A 27,319-nucleotide genomic window follows, 5' to 3' on the forward strand; every position below is an offset into this window, starting at 1 on the left:
TACAGATGAAGGTCTTTATCTATCAGAACTACCTGGCAATGGAGAAAGACTTCTTAGGAAGTGAGCAGCAGCTTGGTTCTGGATTACTATCTGGGATCTCAGGATTTGGGATCTCACATGAGGCAGGGTTGGACCATGTGGCCTTTTTCTTCTTTTGTAGAACAAAGATCTGATGATGAATTTATTCAGTCCAGATTTCACTGAGAACACACCCCAGATAGAGCAAGCTGCTGAGAAGACTAGCTCCCCTGCTTTCCAAAACAAAAGTGGTCGCCAGCACTGAGAGTTACCAAGGAGTTGGAAAAACAAGTTGAATATACACTTAGTAAAGCTACAAATACTAAACCACAAAATGCTTGGGAAGCAGAAGGTTGAGGCTCAGATCTGGAGGTTAACGTGGCCTTGAGGAATATGGACTAAGGGGAGATTTATAGCTCAAATGAGCATTGGGGTAGAGGATAAACAAGGCATGTTTTGGCAGGAAGATGTAAGTACATCAAATCTAATAGTTAACGTGGAAACAGTCTGTGAAATGCCTTGAATACCAGGGGAAAATTTAAACTCTGAACTGAGAACAGTGGGGAGGGTTTCTAAACTGAGAAAAAAGTAAGATAAAATCAATATTCTGGATAGTTTTAATGAACTATTTTTTTGTTGGAAAAATATAACCTATCCATATGGATGTACAGACATGTAATGGAGCTGGGGGTGTGGGTGTCCTTCACTTTTTGTTTTTTTCTGTTCTATTCATTCATATATAAACTTCTGCTCTCCTAGGATATGCTAGAGTCTCATGTAGAGAGATGGAAATTAAACAAACAGTCTATGCTGAGGATGTGCTTAGTGGTAATGCTCATGCTAGTTCCTGGCTTCAATTCCCAACACCATGGGGAGACACGAAACAAACCTCATTTATGTCTAGAAGGTTTGTTTTGAATTTGAGTTTTTTTTTTAATTTATGAGTTTTTAAAAAGTTTTTTTTTTTAAATGTGTAAGGGTATTTTGCCTACATGTGTCTTTGTATCACGTGCATGCCTAGTATCCTGAAGGTCAGAAACCTGGTAACTGGAGTTACAGATGTTTGTCAGAAACCATGTGGGTGCCGGGAATTGAACCCTGGTCTAAGGAGGACTAGCCAGTGTTATTAACTGTCAAGCCATTGACATATTATTACCATATTATTACCTCTTTTTTTTTTGAAACAGGGTCTCTCTAGTTCCAGGCTGGCCCTGAACTCATAAGAGATCTGTCTGTCTCTGCCTCCCAAGTGCTGGGATTCAAGCCATGTGCCATCACGCCTAGCCCTTCATTAACTTTTTAAAAGTATTTATTTTATTTTATGTGTATATGTGTGCTTATATGTATATCATATGCATGGAGGAGCCCTTAGAAGTCAGAAGTAGGCAGCAGATCCCTTGGAACTGGAGTTTGCAGGTGGCTCTAAGCCAGGTCCTCTGCAAGAACAGTCAGTGCTCTAAATCACTGAGCCATCTATCTCTCTAGTCCCCACATTAATTTTTAATTCATGTGTCAAGACCTCCTGTATGCTCTCTGTCACGCAACCCAGTAGTGAAGACTAGCGCTTAGGATCACACTGAGAAGACAGAATAACGACAGAAACAACTCCTTCACACAGTTAGTCTTTCAGCTTTTGCCTGAATTCTCTTCATTTATATCTTTTTAGTGTCCCCTCCCAGTGCTGATTTATAATGCCAATATATTGTTTCTATAAATAATGATGAGTGGGTGGTTTTACCAACTCTGAGAACCTGGGTTAGGGAGGGGAGCAGCAGCAGAACCAGGGGAAATGACTTTCCTAAGAAGCAGGCAACTCAGAGCATCAGTTTGAATGGGCTGCGGGGATAAAAGAGAGGATGATTGAACTCTTAAGGGAGAGAAATATGGTCCTGTGCAAACAGAGAAGCCAGGCAGGGGATCAAGCAGGAAGCCTTTGAGCACTAATGAAAACAGACCACTGTCTAGGGGATGGGGTGACAATACCAATCCCACAGCTAGGAAGAAAGCCAGGTTACAGAAGCAGAAGCCAAAGGCTTATTACTAACAAGTGTGGAAAAAGGTGAAATATTAGTAAATGCCTCCAGACCCAAAAAGGCTTGGCTTTTGTTTTCACTTGGATTGGGGGGTGGGGGAAGTAACCCCACCAGACCACGCCTCTAAGACCTCAGGAGCCAGCACTGCATTCCTCAGAGCCCTACCTCCCCAGAGACAGGAGCCTGACTTTAAAAGCAATTAAGTATCTAGGCTATTTTAGGATTACTCCTTGACCACCTGGAATATCTTATTAAAGCACAGCTCAGATGTCCAAAGCAATTTTAGTTCCCATTCCTCACTTCTCCTCAAGGCAAAAACTAACCCTTTTCCATAGGGTTAAGTAAAAGGGTGAAGCTACTACCAACTCTTCACTTGGGGGGGGGGGGAGTCTCCATTCTGACACCTAAGAAATTGTCCTAAATAAATAAATAAATAAATAAGGAAGAAAACTTCTTTCCTTAACACCTTTGCGCAAACTGGTAACTCTTAGGAGATTCTTGAGCATTCTCTGAAAAGAAAAAAACGGCAATGCATTTCCTGTCTACTCTATAATCTAATAGATATGAGCCCCAAGGGCAAGGATCTAGGCAAATTCCTAGGAACTGACCCTCAACGTAGTCATTAGCAAAATCACCAGGTTTCAAAGGCCTGATCTCAAGCTCTTGGATACCAATTAATTGCTCTGAAATATAGTCCCTATCTAAGTATTTAGGCTGAACATGGCTGTTTTTTCCCGTATGATAAGCAACACATAACTACCTATCTTTGTCCAGATCCATGGATCAGAATTATATGTGGCATGTATGTGACAGCTTTACTGATGGCCTGGCTGGTGGTGTTGTAGTGTTAAAATTCCATTTTCTAGACCTTTATAAGAAGAAAAGAAAAGCATTCCTGCTCTCTTCCTACTTTTAACTGATTGCAGGAAGCAATGAGACACAGAAGGGTAAGGGGCAGGATTACAGGGGAATCCTAAGGGGAGAGAGGAGCCCCAGGAAGTAAAACAGATACTGTTAGAAGCTACACTGTTGGACTACAAAACCCTTCTGATAAGATCAGGATTACTGCTCTTAACTAAATCACTCTAGCCCTGGAAGCACTGGAATTATAATTATCAGATGCTCACCTTCCGCTGTCAGGTAACTTTAGTAGGAACCAGAAAGAGCTTGCCCACCTCCCACTAGCAACAGAGATCATTCAAACTCGGTCGCTAGGAAAAAGAGCCAAGCAAGACTTCTGATTAAGCAGCAGGAAGGGAGCAGGGTGGAGAAAGAAGACATGATCCTACATTCTCATCTAGACACAAAATCACCCCATGCAATCAGGAAGGCTGGTAGAAATGAGGTGTTTCTATAAAATGAGGGAGAAAGATGGAAATGCAAAGTTGGTCATGAGAGGACCCGATGCCAAGGCACGGTGAAATGCAAGGCAGGCCTGGTCTGGGAGGAAGGCTGGCTCCTCTCTGTGGAACCCAGCACTACAGACCTTTCCAACCTCTGAGCTATTCCTTGTGCTTCTGACAAGACTGCTGATGTGGGCAGAGCTTACGCAGAGCTGCAGAGCCTGTGAGGAAACTGGGATGTAACAGGAGAAATAGCTACAAGATTAGGAGCCTGGCTAGAAACTTCTCTGAAGGTCTCATAGAACACAATTTAAATGTATACAAAGCAAACATTTAAGTGGGGAAAAAAAACTAACATGCATCAGCTTATACATTTTTTTTTAAATCTCTCTTATTTATTTGTCAGAGTTCTTGTGTAGCAAAATGGGCTGGAACTTTCAACCTTCCTGTTTCAACCTCCCAAATATTGGGAGGACAAATATGAGCTACCAGGCCCAGGTTAATTTTTATTTCATTATTTATTTATGTGTATGTGTCTGTGTAGATATGTGCACATTTGTGTGAGTACCCACAGAGGACAGCGGATCCAGAAGCTGAAGTTACAGGGTCTGTGAGCCACCCGACATGGTTGCATAGCCCTTACAAGAGCAGCAAGTGCTCTTAACCACTGAGCCATCTCTCTGGCCTTGCGAGTTAATTTCTGAACTCTAAGTTTGTACTCTGAATTTTCCTATAATTGTTCTTCATAAGCGCCTATTCATAAGCAGTTTTTACTTATTGGATTCTAAAATAAGTGACTACAAAAGCATAAGTAAGGGGTGAAATGTAGGCTTGTGGTTAAGAAAGAGCTTGCCTAGCATGTACCAGGACCTAGGTTCAATCTACATTACTACAAAAGAAATAAACAAGAAGCCATGCATAAACACAGCTTCATAGCAGGGCAGTGGTGACACACAACTTTAACCCCAGCACTCAGAAGGCAGAGGCAGGCAGATCTCCGAGTTTGAGGTCAGTATGGTCTACAGAACTCGTTCCAGAACAGCCAGGGCGACACAGAGAAATCCTGTCTTGAAAAACAAACAACAATAAAACAACTGTTTTATGAACATTCATAAAAGACAGCCACAGTATTGAGAAAAAATAAAGTTGAAGTACAATACATGGGGTTCTTGTTTTTGTTGAAATATAAACAAATAATGATTTTTAAAAATCTGAAAAGGTATAGATTTACCAAGAAACCACCCCAAAGTCCTGCTGACTTTTACTTCACTTTTAAAACTATTTGTCACTTTTCCTTCTCAAACATTTTAAAGTACATCTGATAGACACGATGATTCAAGTCTGTAATCTCAGTACTTGGGGAGGCAGAGGCAGGAGGAGTCTAAATTTGAGGCCAGCAAAGCCTACAGTAACATCCTGTCTCAAATTTTTAAATATTGTATTTTATTTTATTGAGACAGAATCTCACTTTGTAAGCCTGGCTGACTTGGAGCTTGCTCTGTAGACCAGCCTAACCTTGAGCTCACAGAGATCCACCCACCTTGGTCTCCCTAGTGCTGAATTAAAAGTGTGTACTAAATGAAAAAGAAATAAAAAGAAAAAGAAAAGGAACATGACCACTGCTAGGTATGGTAGAGGAAGTTTCCTGTAGACAGGTGGGAGAGCATGGCCAGAGGCAGACAGAGTCCAGAATGGACATGTCCAGACTGAGCTGCGCCGTGTGGGGGAGGAGAGAGAGGGGAACCAGGTGTAGCAGCCAGGAGGCCAAAGGTACAAAGAGAGCGAGCAACCAAAATGGCTGGATTATATGAGGAAGAGTAGCCCAGCCCCCTGAGCTGGAGAATTCAGCCAGGGGTGTCCTGTAACCGGCAGGAATTGAGGGATAAAGGGAGAACCTAGTGGCCAGGTCTACTCTGATATGTTAAATAAGCACCTCAGCCATTTGTCCTGGGTTTGAAATCTAACATGTACCACTATTAATTAAATTTTAAAAATGACACTTTAGCATTTATTTAAAAAATAAATATTTTGCAGACTCTTTGGTAATAAGAGCCGAGCACAAAATTGTATATAAAATAAAATAATAAAATCTACAGTAGGTATTTTCCTTTAAAATACAAAGAAAATACCACAAATATTTACAGTTATATCTAAGTTATATGTTTGTAGCTTATTGTATCTTTCCTTTCTTTCTTTTTCCTTCCTTCCTTCCTTTCTTTCTTTGATTCTTTCTTTGATTCTTTCTTTCTTTCTTTCTTTCTTTCTTTCTTTCTTTCTTTCTTTCTTTCTTTTTTCATTTTTTGAGACAGGGTTTCTCTGTAGCTTTGGAGCCTGTCCTGGAATTAGCTCAGGCTGGCCTCAAACTCACAGAGATCCGCCTGCCTCTGCCTCCCAAGTGCTAGGAATAAAGGCGTGCGCCACCACTGCCCGGCGTATCTTTTCTTTATAAATTTGTGTATTTTCATATTTCCTAAAATGAGCCCAAATGACTCCTACAATGTGGGAGGAAAAAACCAGAAATTATGTAGATTGATTATTGAGACAGGGTCTTAAGCAGTCTAGGAATGGAGTATGGAGCTGAGGACGACACTGAACTATCAGCTCTCTAGCTTCTGAGGAATTCAAGACACCACACACCCATTTCACATGGTGCTGGGGACTGAACCAAAGTGCTGCAACGATCACACAAGCACTGTACTGAGCTCCAGACCACAAAGTTACTGTTGAAGTGATGAAAGCGCTGAGAGACCACGCCTCTCAGAAGGGAGCAAAAGGGCTGCAAGCCAGACTTGCTGGGTTCACTGCCCAGCTCCTCCTGGTGAGGCCACATATAGCCTACTTCCTTCTTTCCTCAATAACACAGAACAAATGGGTGTAATGGCAGGGTTTGCCTTACACAGCTCAATGAAATAATACAGTAATTGTCATAGGGCAGGTCAAAATATCCTAACTGTTAAAAAACACAGGGAAAAAAAAGAAGCAAACAAAACCACTAGCAGTAAGGCTGATCTGATGTAGAACTCTCCTGACTTCCCCCCAATTCTTAAAAAAAAAAAAAAAAAAAAAAACTATAGAAATGCTAGATGAAATTTAACTCTATACCTCCTACACAGAGCTAAGCATGAAATCAAGAAAGGGTTTCACAAGTAGAAATAGGAACAAATGCTAAAGCTGAGGGCTAAAGAAGGAATGTCACCCAACTAATTTTTAAATTTTATTTTTAATTATCTTTATTACTTTGTATACATTTATTGTTAGGGGGGCGTGTGAGCCTTGACCCGTGTCTCCTTCCACCATGTGGATCCTAGGGGGGGCCAAACTTAACTCATGAAGATCTGCCTGCCTCTACCTCTTAAATGTTGGGATTAAAGGGTATTACCATAGCTGGGGACCCCAATTATAGTTCTTAACAGGGGTGAGGATTGGGATTTGATCATTTCCCCTACCCCTAGAATTCAAGTTGCAGGTCTCAGGCATGTCAAGAACCAGAATTGAAGTAACTACGTAAGAGGAAGAAATCTTGAAAGTTTGGGCCTGGCAAACCTGCACATCAGGTCAGAGGCAGCATGGCACTTTGCCATCACCACAGAGCACCCAATGGAAGTCAAGCTCTTCCTAGGCATAAATATACACTTCAAATCCACACCAGCCAAACCAAAGCAAGCAGCTAAGCAGGTGGAGCTCCAGAAAAGAAAACAAAACACCCTTAAGTAGAAATAAATCCCTACAAAATGAGCTTACAAAGAAAACCAGCAAATCACACGGGGAAATGAACTCTTATGTAGGACAAGACAAAGGAAAGGCATGCAACCGAATTTAAAAGCCTGTATCAAAGGAATGGCCAAATATAGATACTTGGAAGAAAGCTAAGCAATATCTCCCTTTTCTATGGTTAAAGTTTCCATAACAAAGAAAGTTTTAACAAGATTCTCATAGTTTAAAAAATTAAAGGAATTAGCTTGGTGGTGGTGCACAGCTTTATGTGGTATGTGCCACCACCACCCAGAGAGAGACCCTGTCTTTAAAAAAAAAAAAAAAAGAACAAATATATATAGATAAACATATTTTCAAGCGCTTGCTTTAAGAGCTTGGGGACCCAAGTTTGATCCCCAGAACCTACGCACAAATGCCAGGTGTGGTAGCACATGCTTGTGCTCCCAAAAGTAGAGAGGTGGAGTCAGAAGGATCCTGGGGTTTACTGGCCAGTATTCCTGTGGATGACACACACACCAGAGCATACACCTGAATACACATACTTGCTCAAGAAAAAAAAATATCAGTAGTGGAAGGAGAGGAAACGACTGCAAATCAGGCTTATGGGATAGAACAGGGTTCAAATAGAATAGATGAAAGAGAGTGCAAATCTAGAATACTATTGTCAATCACAAAATAGCTGAGTAGAATCTTAAAAACCAAGATTTACAAAGATGCAACCAGACTCACACTGCACTCTCCAATAAGAAAAACAGGGTAAAGAAGTCAAAATAACGGTCAGTGTAGGGACTCAGGATCTAAAGAGCTAGGAACAAAGTACAAAAGGGCAAAGTCAAGAGAGATATGAAGAAATGTTTCCACTTACGATGGATAATTTTATTACAAACTTAAAAACTCAGTAAAGAAATAAAAAGGAAAGTAGAGCTAGAGAGTAGAATACAAGTAGTGCTGAGAAAAAAAATAGATAAACTTGGTAAGTATAAAGAATTGACTGTTAAGGGGAAAATATTGGAGAAAAGCAAGCAAACAAAACAAACAAAAAACCTGGAACTAAGCTGGGCAGTGGTGGCGCACGCTTTTAATCCCAGCACTCGGGAGGCAGAGGCAGAGGCAGGCGGATCTCTGTGAGTTCGAGGCCAGCCTGGTCTACAAGAGCTAGTTCCAGGACAGGCTCCAAAGCTACAGAGAAACCCTGTCTCAAAAACAAACAAACAAACAAACAAACAAACAAAAAAACACAACAAGAAAAAAACAAAAAAAACCTTGGAACTAAAGTACAAACCACAAGAGGTTCCAAGACAGAACTGGAGTGTCAGAGGTTAATATCAGAATTGCTTAGGTACTATGGTTTGCTAAAAAGATAAAGGATGCAAATCGCAATCTAAAAGTAACAATAAAAATGGGGGGGGTAAGTGCACATGGGAGGGGGAGGCTCAGTGGGTTTAGGCATTGCCATCCAACCTGACAACCTGGTTCGATTCCTAGGAACCACGTGGTAGAAACGGAGAACTAAATCCTACAAAGTTGACTTCTGAACTCCACTTGTACACCAAAGTATGTATCTGTACACACACACTCTAAATAGATATAATTCTAAAAATGCCTATCATCTCAGCTACTCAGAAGGCTAAGGCAGGAGCCCTACTCAACGTAGGAGTTGGGGACCAACCTAGGCAAAAGTGAGACCCACATCTCAAAAAAATAAAAAGTAACCAATAAAATAAATAGAAAGTATAGTTTCTAAAACCATATATAAGAGATAAAGAATAAATAGAATACAACTGAATAGGTGAACACAGGAATGGAGAAAATCAAAAGGGGGCATTCTTAAATCAAAACAAAACCAGAGGGTGGAAACAGATCCACATGTGAGACCTGGGATGTGTAGTTCTGTGGCACACCACTAGCCTGGACTGCACAGGCTCTGAATTTTAAAAGAAACAAGAAACATATGTACATGTATCGATCCCAATAACCAAATACTGCTGGGCAGTGGTGGTGCACACCTTTAATCCCAGCACTCAGGAGGCAGAGGCAGGCGGATCTCTGTGAGTTTGAGGTCAGCCTGGTCTACAAGAGCTAGTTCCAGGACAGGCTCCAAAGCCACAGAGAAACCTGTCTTGAAAAAACAAAACAAACAAACAAACAAAAAGCCCAAATACTAACAAAAAAGGGCTAATTTTGTATTAGAATATTTTAATTAAGCTCTTCAGAACCTGATCATACAAAAAACTTAGACTATAAGGAAGACCTAAGTAAATGCAAATTAACAAACTCAATCCAATAGAAAAAGATACACTGTATTTATCAAATAGAGAACACACATTGTTTTCAAGGACATTTATAGAAACTAATCATACATAAGGCTAAGACAGAGTATCTTAAATTTCAGAGACTGAAAAGCATGCTAGTTTTCAAGGACCAAATTTTGCAGAATAAGGCAAAACTGAGATAGATTCAAGAAAAATCTTTATAGCCTAAGATGTATTTGTAAATAACAAGAATTCTAGAAAATGTGTTTAAGTTACAACAGCTTAAAAGAAAACAAATTTGTGTAAATAAAACTGACAAATTTAAGTAAGATCAGAAGATCATATCAGCCTCAAGAAAAAGGGCCACAGACAATGAAGGCTATGCAATACATGACTTCTAGGGCAGCAAAGTCGTTCTGTATCATGGTGGACACAGGTCATTATAATTTGTTAAGCTCATAGAAAATACAGTAAGCATGAATCCCAAAGGCTGGCAAGATGGCTCAGAGAGTAAAGGTGATCACCACTAAGTCTGATGATCAATTTTGATCCCTGGGACTTACACAGTGAAAGGACTCGCTAACCCTCTGACCTCCAGAGATTTACCATGGGAGGTGTACATCTGGACCCCCACCCATGCACACAAAATCTATTTTGTAAGAGTTTCTTAAAGAAGGAACTCACTTTAATGTAAACTATAGAAGCAGGTATAATAATGTGTCAATGTAACTTCCTTGATTGTAATAAATGTACTCTCTGGTGCAAGATTTGATAGTGATAACGGATGGGGAGGAACACTAATCACTATACCTTTCTACTTCATTTTGCTATAAATAATGAATAGATAATCTATTTAAAAAAATATGTGGTTGGCAGGATACCTTAGTGGTAAGGGCACTTGCCTTGGAGCTTGATGACCTGAGTTTGATATTCAGAACCCACGAGGTAGATGGAGAGAACCAATTCCCACTGGCTGTCCCCTGATTTCTACATGAGCCCCTTTCCCCAACACAGAACATAATGTAATAATAATTTTTAGAAAGGTTGAAAAAAAAAATGAGGCAGACACTTAACATTGCCTCCACCCCCTACAGCCTATAAGCACAAAATGGAACCAGTCACATAAATGTGAAATAAATGAGAACAAGTAAAGCAGAGTAAATTAAAAGAAGATATATTATGGGATTCCCCTCTGTACACTGTGATTAGCACTGGTTAATAAAGAAGCTGCTTTGGGCCTATTGCAGCATAGAACAGGGCAAGGAGGGAATTCAAAGCATACAGAGGAGGAGAAAGTAGGCGGAGTTAACCAGGAGCCATGTAACCACTGGCAGAGAAAGATGTGAGCTGCCAGTCAGAACCTTGCTGGTAAATCATGAGCCTCGTGGTAAAATATAAAATAATAGAAATGGGTTAATTTAAGATATAAAAGCTAGCCAATAAGAAGCATGAGCTAATAGGTGAAGCACTGTTTAAATTAATATAGTTTCTGTGTAGTTATTTCGGGTCTGGGCAGCCAGGAAATGAACAAGCAGCTTCCATCAACATAGGCAGAAGCAGCAAAATATCGTGTGCCTACTACGCCATGACTATACTGTCTGTTGGAATACAAAATAAGTGTGGTCCTGTCCTCGTGGAGTTGGCCATTTAGTCTGGTGGTTCATATAATCTGTGGGTTGAACAACCCTTTCACAGAGGTCGGCATATCAAATATCCTGCATTTCAGATACTTACATTACAGTTCATAACAGTAGAAAATTACAGTTACAAAGTATCAACAAAAATAATTTTATGGTCTGGGGTCACCACAAACAAGGAACTGTATTAAAGAGTCGCAGCATTAGGAAGGATGAGAACCACTGATCTAGCCTAAGAATTAGACATCAACGAACTAATAATACAAACATAAAATATGTAAAGCGTAATGATCAATAACGGCATACATAGAGAAAGAGCCTGGCAAGAGAGCCCAAGCAGGATGATCACCATATGCAAAGGCCACAGTGCATGGTGACAAGACAGACTTCTGACGTCAAGGTAAAGATAATGAGGCAGGTTTTAGACATGCAGATTTTGAAGTTTATAATTAGAACACCCAACATATGTAGAGGACATTAAAGCAGTGACAAAATCTGATTTGGTTTCTAGAAGATCATTATAGACTATGTCGAATGGATTATAAAGTGGGGTGAGCAAAGACTTGGAGGAGACAGGTAGGAGATAGCAGACAAGTGGCAGGATTCTAGATATTCAGATGAGAAGACTGGTAAGTTTGGGGGATGACAAGGGCAGGCATGAAATAACCCAACTCCAAAGTTTCTGGTATGAAGGACTAAGTGTCTAACAAGTCCATTTTCTGAGAAGGAAAAACAAAGAAAATGATTATAAGGAAAGTATCAACACTAAGAGTTCAGCTTTACCAGTACTTGGGAAATGGGTGCAGGAGGATCAGGAGTTCAAGGGCAGCCTCAGCTATACAGCAAGCTGGAGAACAACCTGGGCTACTTGAGACCTAAGACCTTGTTGGGTTTTTTTTTAATATTTTTAGACTTTTTTTTTAATTTTTTAAATTTATTTGTTTATTAAAGATTTCTGTCTCTTCCCCAACACCGCCTCCCATTTCCCCCCCTCCCCCAATCAAGTCCCCCTCCCTCATCAGCCCAAAGAGCAATCTGACTGGATGGTGGTTGTGCACACCTTTAATTCCAGCACTCAGGAGGCAGAGGCAGCCTGGTCTACAGAATGAGTTCTAGGATAGTCTTAAAAGTTTTTAATTGCTTTAATTGTATTAAACTTGAGATGTGAGTAGGACAGCTATTCTATTTAGTTATTTATTTTGGTGTTTTGACACAGGGTTTCTCTGTGTGGCTGTGGTTGTGTGGGAATTCATTTTGTAGACAATGCTGGCCTCAAATTCAAAGATCCCCTACCTCTGCCTCCCAAGTTAAAGACGTGCATCACTAGTTCCCATTGTGAGTAGGATATGATTGGAAATGTTAACCAGTCAGCTGGGGTTAGATACACTGGTATCAGCCTAGGAACAGAGATCCAAGTAACATATGTCTCATTCATATATTTACGAATATATAAGAGTCTCCCAAGGATGACATAGAGAAGGCTTAGAATAATACCTGGAAAGAAAGCATTATAGGGAAAATAAAAGAAAATAAGCACGAAGAAGAAAAATTTCAAGGAGGAAATGGTCAATGATCCAACCCTCTTTTTAAATAACAAATGACATCAAGGAAGTTAGACCAGGCAACATGGCAGCCATTAGAAACTTTAGCAAAGAGAAACGAAAGGTCAGGGATCTGGCTGGAGTGTGCTGGCAAGTGTGACAAAACGAAATGTAAGGTGTGCAAGTCTTACGAGAAACTGTGCCTGGGGAGATGTGCAGTACAGGCCTTCTTAAAAAGCAAAGTCAAAGTTTTTTAAACAATCACATAATGTATGAATTTGAAGACTACAGTTTTGTTGCTTGTTGGTTTTAAAGTTTGAAAGATGATGTTTAATTGCAGAGAATTCTTCAGAAGAGAAGTGTCTGAAGAGTCAGGAAACAGAAGTCTTCACTGATGGAGCAAGTCCCTGAAAGTCTAGAAGAGTGGGACTTGGACACATGCAGAGGGATTAGTCTTTGGAGAATATGGAGCAAGCTAAACCAGCTACCACTTCAGTAACACTCACATATCCCTAATCCCTATGCTAACAGGAAAAGCACAGCAAAGTACATGGTTTATGTTTCCACAAGCCTGAAAGGTTTCAGAGGACTCTTGAATACTTATGTTTGGCCACAGTTCTAGAAAACCTAAAGAAACTCTCCTTGAGTAGTATCCAGGATTTACTGAGCTTCTTACCTACCAAGGCAGTAAGGACTAAAAATGAGAGCCTTTGGACATTATATGCATTTTACAAAGACCATTCATATTTCTATTTTTCTTCTACCTTTGTAGCATCTACAAAACAAGCCCAATGATGGTGGGAGAGAGCTACTGTACCTCTGGAAGAGATCTATGCCTGGGTCCAGCGCAGACAGTTACAGAGCTTGTTTAAAGCACTGTAATAAACAAGTGACAGAGCTAGAATCTAGATCCACACCTCCTGTCTCTCAAAGACTGACCTAAGAATCAAATCTGCTAGTAACAGGTATGTCAAGTATCTGCCTTAATCTTTGTGGCTTAACAAAGACTGTCTGGAAGGGCAACCAAGCTCTCTCATAAACTGCCATAAATATCATGGATAGTACACAGGGCTGGGCTAGAGGAGGCAAATAAGAGACCTCAAGGTGTAGATCTTAAAATTCTCACAGGTACAGTGTGCTCACTGTAATGACTACCCAAGGACACAAACTCAAAATGGACACTAAAAATAGGATTAAATCAGGTGTAGTGATGCACACCTTTAATTCTAGCACTCAAGAGGCAGAGGCAGGCAGATCTCTGTATTTTGAGGCAAGCCTGGTCTATATAGCAAGTTATAGCAAGTTCTAGGCTAGCCAAAGCTACACGGTGAGATCCTATCTCAATTAATTAATTGAAAAACCAACAAAGAGAGAGAGAGAAGCGAATACACAGAAAGACCTTGTTTCAAAAATCAAAACAAAGCAAAGAAAAATAAATAAGCAAGCAACAGCAAAAATAACCAGAAATGAAGAAAATTCAAGGCTGTCAAACTCCTCAGCTGCTAAGAGTAAAGCACAAACACCAATCTTTAAAAGCACAGCCTGTTCTGCCTAAGGAAACCAAGAACAGCAGGGTTTCTCAACCTTACCACTTTCAATAAGACAATTCTTTGTCAGGAGTGTGTAAATGTTGTCCTAAATTCTGTGTGATGTTTGGCAGCCTTCATGGCTCTTCTCACTAGAAGCTAGGAGCACACATCTGCTTCCAGATACAGGCACAACAGCACTGCTAAGCGTCAAAGCAGTAGAGAAGGATCAGCTCCAACTGATAGCCACTGATCTAGACAGACCGTGATTCCAGATACTGGGGGGCATAAGGACACACTACAGAGAAAATGGGGAAAGCCTACCACCTTTTCTTTCTAGTCAACAGCTTAAACAAGTTTTGCAAAACCCCTCAAATGTTTTGCATGAAGCACTTACCAAGTACGTGCCCAGAACAGTAGGCCTACTAATGGGCCCACGCACTAGAGGGATAGATCCTGGAGAGCAGTTTGCCAGAGAATGAGAAGAAAAAGACAGATGCCACACTGCAAGCTAATTACCCAGCAGGAATTAATCTACCATAGTAAGACAGGACTATTGATTTTTTTTGAGACGAAGTCTCATGTAGCCTGTCCTCAAGCTCAACCACATAGCCAAGGATTATTTACAACTTCTGATTTTCCTTCCTTTACCTCCCAGATGCTAGATTGTAGAAGTGTGTCACCATGTCATTTATGGAGTGCTGGGGATCAAGCTCAGGTTTATGTGTGCTGGGTGAGCACGCTATCAACTGAATCACATTCGAGCCCCATTTCCATTTCTGTATGCCATTAATAGGCACTTCATTAACTGCACACAAATTCAATAATTTAGTTAAACTAACTCTAAACCAAGTCATGCTCCTTTCTGTCTACCAGCGCACATCAAACTAAATGATCCTTCCCATCTGCCTTGGAGCTATCTTGGCATCTATCCTGCAGAGGTGCTGTCACAGGCTGAAGATGCAGCAAACAGCTCCCCAGATGTGCAGAACTGGCAATACCCTGTTCTCGTTAACATGTGTTCAGCAAGCTTTAAGAAGGGTTAGGATTTCTTCAGTTGAAAGTTTTCTGAAATAAGACCCTTCCATCCTAGAAGGCAACTCTGAACAAAGCCTTGTACAACACAAGGGACTGAGGAGGGGGGCAATCTTTATTGGGCAATGAGCCCCAGTAAATTTCAGTGCTTTGTACTGAGCTGGCAATGCAAAACCACACTGAGTAACCAAAGTGTCTGGCAAAGTAAGCAGAAAACCAGACATATAAACTCTAGCCTCCACATGCCCATCAAACTATCCCTCATCTTCCTATTCTGTGGAAGGAACCACTAGTTCCACTAATGGGCTCAAAACAAAGCCTGTATTGCCAAAACACCCACTCTTCAGGCAGGAGAAGACCACCCCTAAGAGCCACCACCCCCCCAAAGTTGGCTGTGTGATCTCCTTTGAGAAAAGGAACACTCAGTTCTTTGTTGTCTTGTTTTACAATTATTTACTCTGCCCATAGAAATCTGACAGGTTTTAGAATGCTGGGCTCCATAGTATTATCCATCTTCCCATCACCCTGGTGTCAGAGAATGAGCCAGGCCTTAGAAGCAAATATTTTGCAAGGCTTTCTTTGAGAAGAGAATCCATGAGGTAATTTTGACTCTATGTGCTGTAAGAACAGGATTTCAGAAACAAAGGATAACTGTGCCACCCTTAAGGTTTTCAATTTGCAAATGACTGCCTAGCCCCTCACCAACGCCTGTTGAACTTTCTGAAAATTCTACACTATACTGTACGGGGATGGGGGTGGGGAATCACCTCTTCTACTTTGCTATATATATAAGTGTTTGAAAAACAACATTTGTTTTAGAATATCTGCATCCCAGAGCAGCTTCAGTAGGGTTTTGGCTGACTTAGGACAGAGTTAGGTCGCTGCATCCGCCACCGACCCTACCTTGAGGCTGCAGCAGCACTGCTAGACATCTGGCTCCTTGAGGAGAGACAAGCCTGCAGCTGACAGCCCTGGCACAAAGACTCTGCCAAATAGATTACTTAGAATAAAGGACACTATAACTCATTAACAATTAAGATCTTGGGTCAACTGTAAAAGGTCTTTGAATTGTTGCTGGAACAAGTGCTACTTAACTTCTTCTCTCCAAAAGTTAATTACTTAGAGAACAAAAGACTGAAGAACAAAACCAGCCAGGCAGCCTCATGGTCTGGTGGTCTTTACAGGCTCTCTCAGAGCTATGGTTTTAGTCTTCTGTCCAAAGCATAACTCAACATAAACACACACACCCTCAAGCACAATACTTACTTCTTTAAAAACATGTTTAAGGACTAGTGAGATGGCTCAGCAAGCAAAGGCACCTGCCACCACGCCTGCCAACCTGAGTTCCATCCCCAGGATCCACACGGTAGACCGAAAGAACTGACTCCTATTCTCTGACCTCTACTTGAAACATGCCTACACATATACCCACTTATACTACAACACACGTGTGCATGTGCAAACACACACACACACATACACACGCATGCAGTAAAACTTTAAAGTTAATTAATTAAAGCAAAGTTTAAAACAAGGGAAGAGGGTGGGGAGGATGGCACATCTGGTAAAGGCACCTGCCACTAAGCCGGCCTGGGTTTGATCCCTGAGCCCCACATGGTGTAAAGAGAGAACTGACTCCCACAAGTTGTCCTCTGACCTCCGTATGCCAGTACGGCATGTATATGCCTATGCACACACACAAAATCAATAAAATGCAGTAAAAATTTAATACTCACACAATACAACAGAAACAAAGCAAAGGAGGAGCCCAAAGACCAAACTGAAAAACTAAATTTACAAGAGAAACAAGAAGTAGTCATCAAAGGTTTTAAGACATTGTTATTGTCTCCCAGACAGAAAGATTCTTTTCTACATTCAGAAGGAAGGTAAATTTAGAATGAAGCATTAGGCCTTAGCTACTCTGGCATTTACGAAACCATTTTTGGCATGTGTTCTGCCAAACAGTCTATATTTAGTATGTATGCCTCAGAAACTTAAGTGAACTCAAAGAGTTTGAGCTGCGAACATCCAGCCTCCATTGAGCTGTGCAGCCACGGGCCGCTGCCATACAGAATGCTGGGCTGGGCGCTCTGCCACAACGTACACGTGTGCACGCACACGCCAGTTCTGAAGAGTCTCTTTTTTCAAAGCTCTAATGGCTTGACCTCAACACCTGCTGCACTTCCTGAAGACAGACAGGCTCTGGAGCTCCACTTGTTCCTCACACACGGCTGCACTTTCTAGGAATGACCGCACACACACAGAGGCTGGCCAGCTGCCAAGGCGGGGGCAGCAGCCGCCTCGGGCCTGAACTTTCCCAGCGCTGTCAGGGCGGTTCCTGCTATGAGCTGACTCAGCGGCCACCATGGAACAGTGCCAACTACACAGCAGTGCAGGGGCTGCCGGCAATTCACAGATGTTTTACTAAACCAAAGAAATCAGCCAGAAGGCAGATCTGGGCTGGTGGCCAGGTGCCGCTGTCGTGGAAGCTGGGATCCTGATTCTAGTCTTAGCGCTGCAGCTACCCCCTTGGGTGATCTGTGTCTCTCAGTGCCTTCTCTGCTTCAGAGGGATGCCCATTAGGACATGGAAGAGGAAGGCACAACAACTGTACAAGACAACTTGTGCAGCACATCCGCCAAGTGCTTGGCACCAGACAGGCATTCACGTGGCTCACTTGCTCTCCCTTTACAATGTCCTTGAGAAATAAACTCATAACTCTCCTTTTTCAGCCTCACAAATTTAGAGTTTATGAATATAAACCATACTTAGCTTCATTATGTTCAATCTGCAATTGATAAAACACAGGCTCAGAACAATTTAAAATGCTACCAAAATATCAATGAACAGACATGAAGAGATGGGATTAGAGCCCGCTGTTGACGCTATTATATAAAACTCAGGTAAACTGCACAGGGCTCCTTGAGACAAAGAGGCCTATTTATTTTTCAGTTTCCAAAGGACCTTGTCAACTATGACTTTGCAATTGCCCTTTTGTAAGCCATACATTTTCACAAATGCCTTCTAAGTAGCACCACTGGACTACAGAGACAGTATATATGTAAACTCAGAATATCTAGGTACTAGTGGCCTTATCATGAATGTCCTGTCTACAGCACCAACAAGCCACCCTGGAACAATTTACCATTACTCTCATATTTTGACCACTGGAAAACATCAGTGTAGGTCACAAAGAAATTATAAAGACAAAGGCTTAGTTGAAAAGAGATCCATCCTTAGGGTTTATCCTCCAAAATTATTCAATTACTAGGACTCCAAGGTCTGCCTTATAAAGTTTCCTACTCGTATGCTGCTCCCAGCAGCGCCCTCCAAAGAAACAAGTAAACCCTACAGTTGACTCTAATATCCAACCATGTTTGGAACGAATTTCAACTTTCTTTGAGTAGAAAGGGAATTCTGAGGTCTCCCTTCCCTCTTTTCAACCAGATGATGTAAAAAAAATAACAGAATCATGTCTATAATGCTCTCTGTTGAGAAATATTCAGAAGTGCTTTGTAGCAGCTATATTCAACTTCAAAACAACCGAAAAACATGATCTTGGGTTTACTTAGAGCTAAAAAACTAACAGGGAAAATTATTCTACATTCCTACTAGGAAAACTAATCAGAACCATAAATTTCATTTATTAACACTGAGATTACAGACATACACTAACACACCCAACCTTTTCTACTGCTTCTTCTACTGCCACCTCCTAAGTGCTGGAATTACAAGTGTGAACCAGCCACTTTGTTTTTTAGATAGTCGTAATGAAACAGCTGTTACCTCATTCTTCCTTTAAAAAAAATAGAGGAAAGATTCTTTAACAGAAACTTGGAACAAACCAGACACATTAACAATAACTTGTACACTCTAATGCTTTAATAAAAAGAACCATCACTTAATATTTTTGTAGTCCTAGAGACTGAATCTAGCTCCTGACACTATCATGGAACTACACCCTCAGATCAAGCAAACAAATGCAGAGAAAAACTTCAGACTATTTCTATCTAGGTCAGTGACGTGGGGTGAAAAGGCGTAGTCCCAGCTCCTGCCCACCCAGCACCCTCTGTGGCTGACCTCTAGGTAGAACAATGGCCTTCCTCCTATAGCAGAAACACTGACCTGCTTAAGCTGCTCATCCAGATTCCAGCTCGACTGCCCAGCTGTGGGGATGGAAGGTGGGGCCTTGGAAGTATCTTTGGTATGGTCTTCTTTAGCTTGTTGTCCCTGTAGTGGGAGTCCAGGTGCTGGAAGCAGGCTGGACATGGGTGCTGCTCTGGGGTCTTGGCGAGTTGCTTTTTGGACATGGAAATATTTGGAAGCAGCCTGGGCCTCTTTCTCAGCCACCTCTGCAACATTATCATCTCCATCTTCGTCTTCCAGACCGCCTTCCTCTTCTTCGGGTTCGGAGTTGATGCTGCTCTGCTCAAATACTTGGGTCACTGGTGTGGCTGGTGTAACTCTGGCTAAGGGGCCCAGAACAGGGCTACCAGAAGGTCTCCCAGGTGTGACAGAAAGGAGAGTTGGCTGGGTGGTTAGTTTGGGGGCATACAGCAACTGTGCTTCTCTTGTCTGCAGGTTCTGCTTCTCTCTGGCATCCATCTGTAGAGGAGCCTGGTGTGGCTGCTTTTGTTGCTGCTGCAGAGGCTCCATTACTGTCTCAGACTTCACCCACAGACTGGCATGGCTCTCAACCTGGGCACAGACCAGCAGGCACACTGGGTCTGTATTTTAAGTGAGTAACCAAAACCACAAGGGAGAAAGAAGGGGGAAAAAACTATGTAAAACAGGTATAAAAGATTGTCTCTTCTCCAGTAAAGTTCTGAATACTAAATGCTCCTAAACCCGACTTTCAAGATGAGTAAGTTCTAGGGGTTTGTTTGGAGCGTGGGGAGGGAAAGTTATAAAAAAGAGAACAGGATCTAAGAGGGGAAATAGGGGGCAAATCTTGGTAGGGGTAGATTTAAACATTTTGTTTTAAAAAAAAGGAAATCCAGAAAACATTTAAGTCTGCTAACAACTGAGTTCTTATCTCTCTTACTCTCTACTTTATCAGTTATCTACTGGACTTACACTGTACAGGTGTTGAATTATAGAATTTGTAGTAACTATGAAAATTGAAATTACAAAGGCAAAGAATAGTCTGCCTGCAAAAGAAAGAATATGGCTTATATTTCCCAGACTCTCTGGAGAAGGAGACTCCTATTCAAGCTAGACACAGAGCTATAAGAGATAGACAGAACGACTTTTCTGACGGAAAAAGCAAGATCAAGCAAACTGCTCTTGGTTTAAAACTTCACAAATTTCCCAGATCAAATTGCCAGCCAGTTTGTTGAGTGGACTGAACCAGGCTAAGTGGACATTATAGCCTCCAAAAGAATCCGGTTTCAACAACATGAAAGAAAGAAACATGCAAGGAGGCAAGAGTCTCAAATTGCAAGCTTCCCTCAAAAACAAACGGGGGGGGGGGGGGGGGGATTCCTCTGGAGATTTTAAAGTTAATTAATTTGAAACAGGTACCAATATTGCCTAAACAAGTCAATGCTACATTTGTTATAAACCACAAATAAATCTCCTCACATCCTCTTTCTGTCTGATTCATTTCTACTATATTTATTTGATGAATACAGCAAGAAAAGGCTTCCAGTCCCAAAGTATTCTGGGGGCAGGTTTATCTGCATTCTTACCAATCCGTCTCCAAACACAAACCCCTTTCACACCCTGCCACCTCTAACCCTTCTCAGGCTCCCACCTTCAACAAGCCTCACTTAAATTATATTTTCTCACAAGTCTTCCGAAGTGAATGGATTACCATGCCAAAGTAAATTTTAGGGTGAAGAGGACTGGCACCGGGGTGTGCAATTTTGTTGCCACATGAAAGGGGAAGCTGCCCTGTGCAGGTTGGGACTTGATATCTGCATTGTCCCAGTGTTTTAGGACTGAGCTGGAAGATGGAGTGAAAGCATCTTGAAATGAAGAAGAAAATGAAATCTTCAGCATCTTCAAATATTCACGGGGGAAGTAAGCCCCAGCAAGAAAAATGGCTTTGATCTGTAAATTTCTACATGCTTATCGGGGTACAATTTTTAAAGCTGGGGGGGGGGAGACCAAAAAACAACCAGAGTCATGCTAGACGATCCTCAATTTGTTTCTTAGAAGCACTCAGTTGTAGTTTTCACAGGCGGTTAAAAGATTCAAATTCCAATTTGCTTCTTACTGCCCGTACTTCCTCTTTAGCAGTTTAGAAAGTGTAAGTTATGCCTGCAGCAATACTTTTCATTCTGCTTTAGCTCTTATTCCGTAAGAAAGCCTGAAGGATTTACACCCAGTTGGCAAAAGTATTCATCTAAAATAAAAGCCACTTTGGGGACAAAAATACAGAAACAAAACACACACACAAAAGAGTAACAAGTAATTCACTGGTGATTTAAAAATATTCATATAATCATTAACGTCAACCAACACAATGGAAGTATTTCAACCAACTCCTGCCAGTCAGTACACAAACGTTTCTTGTCTGGTTGGCACCATCTTCTCGGTAGGGCTGCCCTCAGCCGAAGGGGAGGTGTCCCGTAGCCTCTTTCTTTAGTAAGAAATGACTCGGTTCTACAACTCAATGGGCTCATTCTCCAGAACAGAGCCCATCTCATCCCAACCCCTAAGCAGCCAATAATCCAAACAATACTACCAACATTTAGAGAATTTACGCCTCAGAAATCTAAACCACTTCATCCCTTTAGCCCTCGCTCTATCCTCTAAACTTCCCGGACCTCCAAATGGGGCGCAACGGACTGCTTGCCGCTTGAGCCCGGCCTTGCTGACCATTTCCCTTACCTTCGTTTCCAGCAGCTCCGTCCCCGACCGACCCCCTCGAGCCTCTCCGTCCATTCTTTACCCCCCTCCCAATGGAGCCCTATCACTTTTACTCCCACCAAACCCTCTCTGCCAATCTCCAGGCTCTTCTCCAAGCATCCCAACTCCACCTAAGCTCGCCCTGAGGTTCCCCGGGGGTCCCTTACCTTCCCCATCTCTTTATCTCAGATCACTCCTCTGGGCACCGGGAGGATAGGGCTCCTCCCGGCGCTCGCACTCTTCTTCAGCGGTCCCCCCACTTCGCTGGCCCGCGTCTCCCCTACACACCTGCCTCGCCTCCCCTCCACCTGCCACAGCCCCGCTCCCGCCGCGGCTGAAAGAACCCAGACCCGCGTAGCTCACCTATGCGCAGCGTTCCGGGCTCGGGCTCGCGGTTGGGAAGGAGGCAGCCGCTCAGGCCCCGGCGCAGCAGCTGAGCCTCCGACTTCTCCGCAGCTGGGGGCCACAGCCGGGGCGGGGCCCACACCGGAAGCGGTGCCGCGGGGGCCGGGCCATCGGCCTCGGGCGGGGGAGGGGCAGTCAGGGGCGGGGCCTCGCGGACGGGGGCGGGGCCTGATGCCGGAAGCAGCTAAAAAGGGAAGGAGGTGGTGGGAGGTGAGGTACGAGGCGGAAGTGACTCCTAGGGTCCGCCCTCCGGTTAGACCCGTGGGCGGAAGCTATTTAAGGCGGGCGGAAGCGTCAGCCAATGGGAGAGCGCAGACACAGAGGCGGTCCGGTGGGAGTGCTTTCGCGGGGAGTTGAAAAAAAAGCAGGGTAACTACATCTACTCTGCTTTCTGGCTGCGGAGGTTGGACGTTCCTTGCAATAAGTTAAAGAGAGGGATTAAGAGTGCTATCTTTCAGCCATTCTTCATTAAGCATTCACGTTTTTTATCAGGTTATCTCTGAATTATTTTAGACTGAGATTTTCCCGTCCTCAGGGGCTGCTGCAACCCCTGAAGCGCCACCTCCATCCTCAACCCCGCCCTAATCACCAGAGTTAAAATTTTTCTTTCCTCCGGTTTCCCAAAGTAGGGACTATGTGACTAATCCTGGCACCGCTTGTAAAATAAAAAACAAAACAACACCACACACACACACACACACACACACACAAACCTTGCTTCTGCGACGCTTGGTATGTGTGCACCCCCGTGGTTTAACTTTCTTCCCTCTGATCATCTTCCTTGATCCAGAGTCTAAGGTCCAATTAACATTGAGCCTTACACCCGATTTTCAATCCCAGTCAAAACCTGGGGTTTCTTTCCTTTCCTTCCTTTCCTTTTGGTTTTGGTTTTTGGTTTGTTTGTTTGTTTGAGACAAGGCCTCTCACTGAATCTGTAGCTCACCTATTTAGCAAGAGTGGTTGACCGGCAAGCTCCAGAAATCCTCTTGTCGCTACCTCTCCAAGCGGTAGAATTACAGGTGTGCAGCACACTAGGCTTTTTACTTAGGTGTTGAGTATCCAAATTTAGGCCCTTCTTCTTTGGTGCCAAGCACTTTACTGACGAATCCATCTCCTGAGTCCTTGATGGAGATTTTTTATTATTATTATATTTAAAAACTGTGTTTTTTTTAGTGTGTATCAGGATACTGAACCATTTCCTCCCACATTGCTCAAACATGGTGCCATTGCTCTTGGACTTTTATCAGAAACTCCAATCTGCTGAAAACATCTCCTTTATCTCTTACACTTTAACCTCCTCTACTTCCTTCCTTATCCTAGATTCAGTGGCATTTCATTACAACCCCAATCTTTCAATCCCCCAACCTTTCTTTTCCTCAACTAAGACCTCTAACCAGAAGAGACTTTATACTTTTCATACCTGTATCTTGCCATAGAAAATGATCTGATTGAAAAGATTGGAGCCACTAAATTATCCATTTAAAATGAATTCTAAAGGTGGCTTCAAAGTTCATTATATTCTACTCAGCATCACTGTGAATCTCTAACTCTGTATTCACATACAACTTCCCCTGATTACCTTAGCATATAAGTAACAGAAAATAGAGAATGCCCTAAAATCTAGAAATCTACTTGTGTGTGTTCCCAGCCTGTTTTTCCCTTTTATAAATTATGCAATCAAAAATACCAAATTCCTTGTGCATGCCTGGCCAGGTCCTCACTTCGGTGTTTATTGAGCAGTAAACAAAACTCATTTCCTGCTTTCAGTGGTCTTTACTGGTTCTGCAGAAAGGAAGCCAAATGCATAGTGCCTGATAAGTGCTTTGCAGAACAAAGCAGGGTAAAGATTAAACAATTGTGTCAGGCAACTTCTATTTTTAGATGCTGGAGAAGAACTCATTGATAAGGTGCTCTTAAACTGAAATGGGACTGACTTCATAGGGGTGACCCACATCTAGTGGATATCTACAGAAAGAATGTTCAAACATAGGAGAATATTTGAATGCTCTGAGGTCAGAACGTGTTTGACAGATTAACAGAAAGAGTAGCACGAACAGTAACAAGGAAACAATGCTCATAGAAAACTGACTTTTATGGTCGAGTGAGGGGCAAATGATAGAGATTACATAAGAAATTAGCCAAGTGCTCAACTATGCAGGCTACGGTAGACATAAAATTATTTTTGCCAGTCACTACTAACACCATGGAAAGTTTTGAGCCAAAAAAATAATTTGATCAGATTTAAACCTCTTAACCAAACCGTTCTAGTTGTGGCACAGAAGCTTGTTGTGGATCATGAGGCTAGACAGATAAAGAGGGAAGCAATAATCCTGGAGGAAGATAAGAAGATGATGGTGTCCTGAAGTAGATGACGTCATTACGGCGGCGCGGGGGGGGGGGGAGAAGATGATGGTGTCCCGAAGTAGATGACGTCATTACGGCAGGGGAGACGATGATGGTGTCCTGAAGTAGATGATGTCATTACGGCGGCTGAGAAGTGGTCAGATTTCAGGTCTATTTTGAAAGTGAAGTTGCCAGGATAGTCTGGTATTCTGGGTGTGTAGGTTAGAGGAGAGTTAGGAAAGATACTAGATTTGGCGCCCAACTCACTAACTGGTAGGACAGTTGTATTATGCACTGAGGGGATGTTAGCAGATCCATGATCAGCAAGGAAGAGGAGTGCAAAATTGCTAGCCATAGCAATTTGGCATTAGATATAACATAATAAAGACATTTTGTTGAGTGACACAAGTCAGTCGCAAAATTACACTCTTGAAACTGGAAAAATACGAAGGGTGATTATAAAGGGGTAGTAAAAAGGAAAACCTTTCAGTTGTTGTGCTTTGTATTAGTCAGGGTTCTCTAGAGATATGGAATGAATCTCTATCTATATATCTACACATACACACACACACAAAGAGAATTTTTGGAATGACTTACAGGCTGCAGTCCAGCTAATCCATCAATGGTTAGCTGTGAATGAAAGCTCAAGAATCTAGTGGTTCTAGTGGTTGCTCAGTCCCACAAGGCTGGATGTCCCTGCTGGTCTTCTGTGTATGCTGGAGTCCAGAAGAAGTGGCTCCAATGCCAGCAAAGCAATGGATGTGCTAGCAAGGCAAGGGCAAGCAGGCAAAGAACAAGAGCTTCCTTCTTCCGTGTCCTTATATAGGCTTCCAGCAGAAGGTGTAGCTAGACTGAAGGTAGGTCTTTCCACCTCAAGATCTGGATTAAAGGCAAGTGTCTTCTCACCTTAAGATCCTAATCAGAGGTGTGTGTCATCCCACCCCAAGATCCAATCACAGATGCGCCCTCCATTTCTGGATTGTAGTTCATCCCAAATATAGTTAAGTTGATAACTAAGAATAGTCATCACAGAGTTTTTAATTTTAATTTGTGGGGGTGGGGACATACACATGGAGCCCAGAAGAGAACCTTGGGTGTCCTGTTTTACCCTTCTGTACCTTATTGCCTTAAGAAAGGGTCTTTCACTGAATCTAGATCTAAGCTGGTGGCCAGCAAGCCCCAGAGATCCTCCTGTCTCTGCCACACCATAGCACTAAAGTTTTATGGATTTGAACTCAGGTCCTCCTTAGTTCTCAGAAATCTCCTGTTAGCCTCTTGCAATGTTGAATCTTCAGTATTCAAGCAAATTCAAGTCTCACCCACTTTCTTAGAGTATTTTTTGTTTTGTTTTGTCTTGGGGAGTGAACCTAAGGGCCCACACTTGTTAGGTAAACACTTTGCTACTAAGCTATATTTCCAGCCCCTTATTCTATTTTGGTTGTTGTTATAGAATACCTGAGACTGGGTGCTCATTAAAAAACAGCAAACAAAAATACTCATGGGGCTGAGTGATAGATAAGTCTTCAAGGTTCTTGGTACACAAGCATGAGAACCTAAGTTCCATTCCCAGAACCCATGTAAAAAAGCTGGGCACTGTGGTATGTGCCTGTAATCCCAGAGATAGGTAGATCCTCGTGGCTGTAGGGCCAGTCATTTTAGCTTCATCCTAATCCAAGGCCAGTGAGAGACCCTAGCTCCAAAAACAAGAGGGACAACTCCTGGGGAAAAAAAGACACTTGAGGGGCTGGTGCAATGGCTCAGTGGTTAAGAGCACTGCCTGCTCTTTCAGAGGTCCTGAGTTCAATTCCTAGCAACCACATGGTAGCTCCCAACACATTTGTAGGGAGATCTGGATCTGGTGCCCTCTTCTGGCCTGTTGGCACCAGAACACTGTATACATAATAAATAAATCTTTAAAAAAGATAAAAAAAAAAAAAAAGACACCTGAGGTTGTCCTTTGCCCGCCATACATATGCATGTGTACACACATGTGAGGAAGTCTAAGACTGACAGCCCCTATCTTGGTACCTTCATGATTCATCATCCTATGGCAGAAAGAGGAAGAGCAAGAGAAGCAAGAAAGGGACAAACTTGCTTTTGGAAGAAGCCTATCTAGATCATCCATTCAATAACACTACTCAGCTCATGAAGGCAGAGTCATCATGACCTAATATCCTCACCTCCTAACAGTATTGTGTTGAGACTCAAGTTTCCAACTCATGAATGCACAGGAATGTGTTCAAAGCAGCATGCCATTTTTTTCTTTAAAAAAAAAAAGCCTTTCCCTTAATACAATATTCTGTGACTAAAGTGTTATATTTCACTATTCTTCCTGTCAAAACTTAGAAGTATTGCTGTTCTTTTTGCAGCCCAAGAAGTTATCTTTTCCCTTCTAAAACATTGTATGGCTTCACATTGCTCTTGAGATCAAGGCCTAGATTTCTTCACATAGCCTGCAGGACCCAAGGGAGATCTAGCTTCTTGCCAATCTCATTAGTTTTAACTCCTCTCTAGGTTATAGTTGTGGGTCTAGGAAAACAACCCCAATGATGTCAGTAGCTGAGACAGATTACTCTTTGCCCCATCCTAGGAATGGGTGCTAGGAAATGTGAAGTGA

General features: G+C 42.3%; 1 protein-coding gene across 1 annotated transcript in view; it reads right to left on the reverse strand.

Annotated features, from left to right (window-relative positions):
* Arid3b (AT-rich interaction domain 3B) overlaps positions 1 to 22,425 on the reverse strand; it is a 48,523-nt gene extending 26,098 nt beyond the window's left edge. The window contains exons 1-2 of the mRNA XM_050151942.1: positions 22,318 to 22,425; positions 19,225 to 19,826 (exon numbers count right to left, since the gene is read on the reverse strand). Coding sequence (XP_050007899.1) covers positions 19,225 to 19,755 — 531 coding nt within the window. The 5' untranslated portion in view covers positions 19,756 to 19,826; positions 22,318 to 22,425. The remainder of the gene's footprint in view (positions 1 to 19,224; positions 19,827 to 22,317) is intronic.
* Positions 22,426 to 27,319: the final 4,894 nt, after the last annotated feature.

This window comes from Alexandromys fortis, unplaced genomic scaffold (genome assembly GCF_014885135.2).
Source record: "Alexandromys fortis isolate MF-2015 unplaced genomic scaffold, M_Fortis_MF-2015_v1.1 scaffold_70, whole genome shotgun sequence".
Classification (NCBI taxonomy): Eukaryota; Metazoa; Chordata; class Mammalia; order Rodentia; family Cricetidae; genus Alexandromys; species Alexandromys fortis.